The sequence below is a fragment of the Prunus dulcis genome, chromosome 6 (assembly GCF_902201215.1).
Source record: "Prunus dulcis chromosome 6, ALMONDv2, whole genome shotgun sequence".
Taxonomy (NCBI): Eukaryota; Viridiplantae; Streptophyta; class Magnoliopsida; order Rosales; family Rosaceae; genus Prunus; species Prunus dulcis.
This window is the reverse complement of record NC_047655.1, coordinates 12563915-12567027: the sequence shown is the minus strand read 5'-3', so window position 1 is coordinate 12567027 and position 3113 is coordinate 12563915. Positions and strand designations below refer to the sequence as shown.

At 36.8% G+C, this 3113-nt stretch overlaps 1 protein-coding gene across 1 annotated transcript in view; it reads right to left on the bottom strand.

The window, feature by feature from the left end:
- The window catches only part of LOC117632322 (protein STRICTOSIDINE SYNTHASE-LIKE 3-like), a 5079-nt gene extending 2883 nt beyond the window's left edge, over nucleotides 1–2196 (bottom strand). Inside the window, exons 1-2 of the mRNA XM_034365765.1 lie at nucleotides 1549–2196; nucleotides 698–973 (exon numbers count right to left, since the gene is read on the bottom strand). Coding sequence (XP_034221656.1) covers nucleotides 698–973; nucleotides 1549–1877 — 605 coding nt within the window. The 5' untranslated portion in view covers nucleotides 1878–2196. The remainder of the gene's footprint in view (nucleotides 1–697; nucleotides 974–1548) is intronic.
- Between the last annotated feature and the right edge of the window lie 917 nt (nucleotides 2197–3113).

Sequence of the window (3113 nt, the reverse complement as noted above, 5' to 3'; positions counted from 1 at the left end):
GTATTATTTACTATCAATAATTTATTTGATCATAAGCATATCATTGACTGACAACTCACTTGAGCATCTGCTGCTAATACCAGATTGACATAGAAAGCAGATGGTCAAAGTCACTCAATCAAATCAGTTGCATGAGTTAAGTGTGAAATTCAAAACAAAGGAATTCCCACTCTATCCAAATATATGACTTATACAAAGTCCATAAGCACAGAAAAGACAAACAATTCAGGTATATCAACAAATACAAAATGGGAACAGGACTAGTAAGAATATATACACAAACAATTGAACACCCTAATTTTCAGTGAATGGGCCATTGATGTTAAGTCAACATTCTATGAATGTAAAAAGTTGCAACAAACTAAGGGAGAACTTCATTAGGCATTATGCTTTAAAGTTCAAATGGGATTGCAATGCCTTTCATCATAACAGGTGTTGCAATGCAACAAATTTATGGTGGACTTCCACAATTCTACAATGCCCTAGAGTAACTGGAAAATCCGCTATTCCTGGTCAGTGAAATATAATAACAAATTAAGCAGACATCTTCAGAAATGGTGAACAACAGTTTATGGCCCACTCACATCAATAAGAATGCCAATCTCAAACCACATGTTCTCAACATTCAAACGGAAAAGGCATAACCTACTGGCAGAAATGCTATTGCAGAGAGAATTTCAAGAAAACCATAACCTACCTCCTCTGGTATGTGGTGCTACTATCTGTAAAATAAACATTCCCTTCTTCATCAATGTCTAGATCATTAGTAAATCTTAATGGCACCCCTTCTGCCTCAGTTGTTAGTGGAGTTGCCAAACCACCTTCTGGCCCCACCTTCAACAGCCCAAAATATGCATCTGCAATGTATAAATCACCAGTTTTCTTGTCAAAGCGAAGCCCCAAAGGTCTTCCACAGATGTGCTCATTCTTCAAGTAACTCAGAGGTGATGGCTTTGGACTACATATATCTGACCTGTATCCAAAACAAGACATAAACAAAGAAATATATCATTTCAAACAGTAATATTTGAAAAGTAAATAACCAAAAACACAGCTGCATCAGATTTAGTTACTATTTCTCAAAATAGAAGATGCAAGAAGCAACTAAATCCAATGAGGACATTACTAAATGACTTCTCATCCCTATACTGATAAGTTCCTTTTCCATGATCAAACAACTTGTTTCAATAAGTGGTCTGGCTACAATAACGAATTTCTTATGTAAACGAATTCACCAAGAAGTATAAATGTCAGAAACTTAATAGATGGCATCCATGAAAGTAACTAAATTTTGAAGCTTCAATCGAAACCGAGATTAAAAATTGGTAGTCAGAAGAGCGGAGAAACATAATTTCCAAATGACCAATTATCATAATAAAAAGGAGTTGCGTTCTTGAGAACAATCAACAGAATTTTGCTTACATTAAACTAACAAATGTGCTTTTCTTTTTTAGTAAAACCCACAATTACAACTTAAAAACTGAGTAAAACCCACCATAAAAAATGAAAAACTGAGTAAAACGCAGAACCCGATTTGTGAAAACTCACCTATGAGGCGAAGTATAGGCAAAATCAGTCCAAGACTGGCCGTTCCAGAACAAGACTCTGCCATCAGCAACACCCGCGTAAGGTCCACGGCCAAGTGGGTCAAAGGCGACGCTCTCAGGGCCTTGCACTTGGTTCAGAAATTTAATCTCCGATTTCTGCAGAAGATTCTCGGGGTCTCTCTCTGTAGGAACCGAGGACCAAGAGGGCATGTCCACCTTATAGGCTTCGAAGTCCGGGAAGTCCACAATCGCACTGTGCTTGAAAGGGTCTAGCCCACAGTACAGAGCTAGCACAAGGAACAGAGCCGCCAGTACTCTGGTAGGTCTCATTGCCTCCTACCTCTGGTCTCAGCTAGAGAGAGAAGGAGAGAGAGGACTAAAAGTTGAGAATAGAGAGGGAGAAGATGTGAAGAATAAGAAAATGGGCAGAGGAAGTTGCAATGGAAGAGCCAAGAGGGGTAGGTAGGTCACTTGTCACTGACTCACCAGTCATCAAGTGAGGTAGATAGGAGGCGTTCACGGCAATGGCTTACCATTTTGGACTAAATACAATAATTTTTATAAAGAAATGACAATTCTTCCAAATTTTAGTGTTGTATTGTACCAACGGCCATCGCTCTGATTTGAGGAGGGAAGTGGTCAAATCTACTTTTGATTGAACCTTTTTTATCAAAAATAGTCAAAATTTATCTCATACTTTCATAAATATCAGTTTTTATAAAAACTTTCTAAAATAGCCAAAAACTCACTTAAAAATACTCAAATGCCCTCAAAACTAAAACCCACAAAAACCTAAAAAAGCAAAATATGAAACCTGTAATCTATGTTTTCATTTGATTTTAAACATAAAAACTCCCCTATGTTAGTATCTGTCGTCTCTGTCATTGGGCTCGAAGCTTTGGTATTATTTGTTGTCGTCAGCCATGTTGATGCTATCACCATTGGAGGCCACGCACAACCCTTTGTAATTAGATTCCGATATGAACTTTAACATTGCGGAGATGAATCAATAACTCTATAAATGCCTTGTTAAATATATAATACAAATATATGGCTTATTAGAGATAATTAAGTAATTAGATAATGGAGATGAATCAATAACTCTATCAATGTTGGGTGGATGCAGTACTCGGACTAGCTAGGAATCAAGTCATATTCATGGTTCAACTCCTCCAATGATATAACATGGGATCAAACCTTTGTGTTTTATAGATGTTTAAAATCAAATTGAAAACAAAGATTGCATTTTTTTTTTTATAAGGTTTTTGTGGGTTTTTACTTATGAGGGTGTTTGAGTAATTTTAGGTGAGTTTTTTGCTATTTTTGAAAGTTTTTATAAAAACTGACATTTATGAAAGTATGGGGTAAATTTTGGCTATTTTTGATAAAAACTCAGGGCTCGATTGGCCATAAGCTAAAGGACAAGCGGTGAACGAGAGATTGACAAGCCGGTCAGTTAAGTTAACAAAGCAAAAGGAAAGAAAACCTAACAAAAAAAGGCCCAAGCCCAAGTTCCCTCGGTTAATATCATCAAATCACCCATATGGTCTCACAGCCCAAATTTTC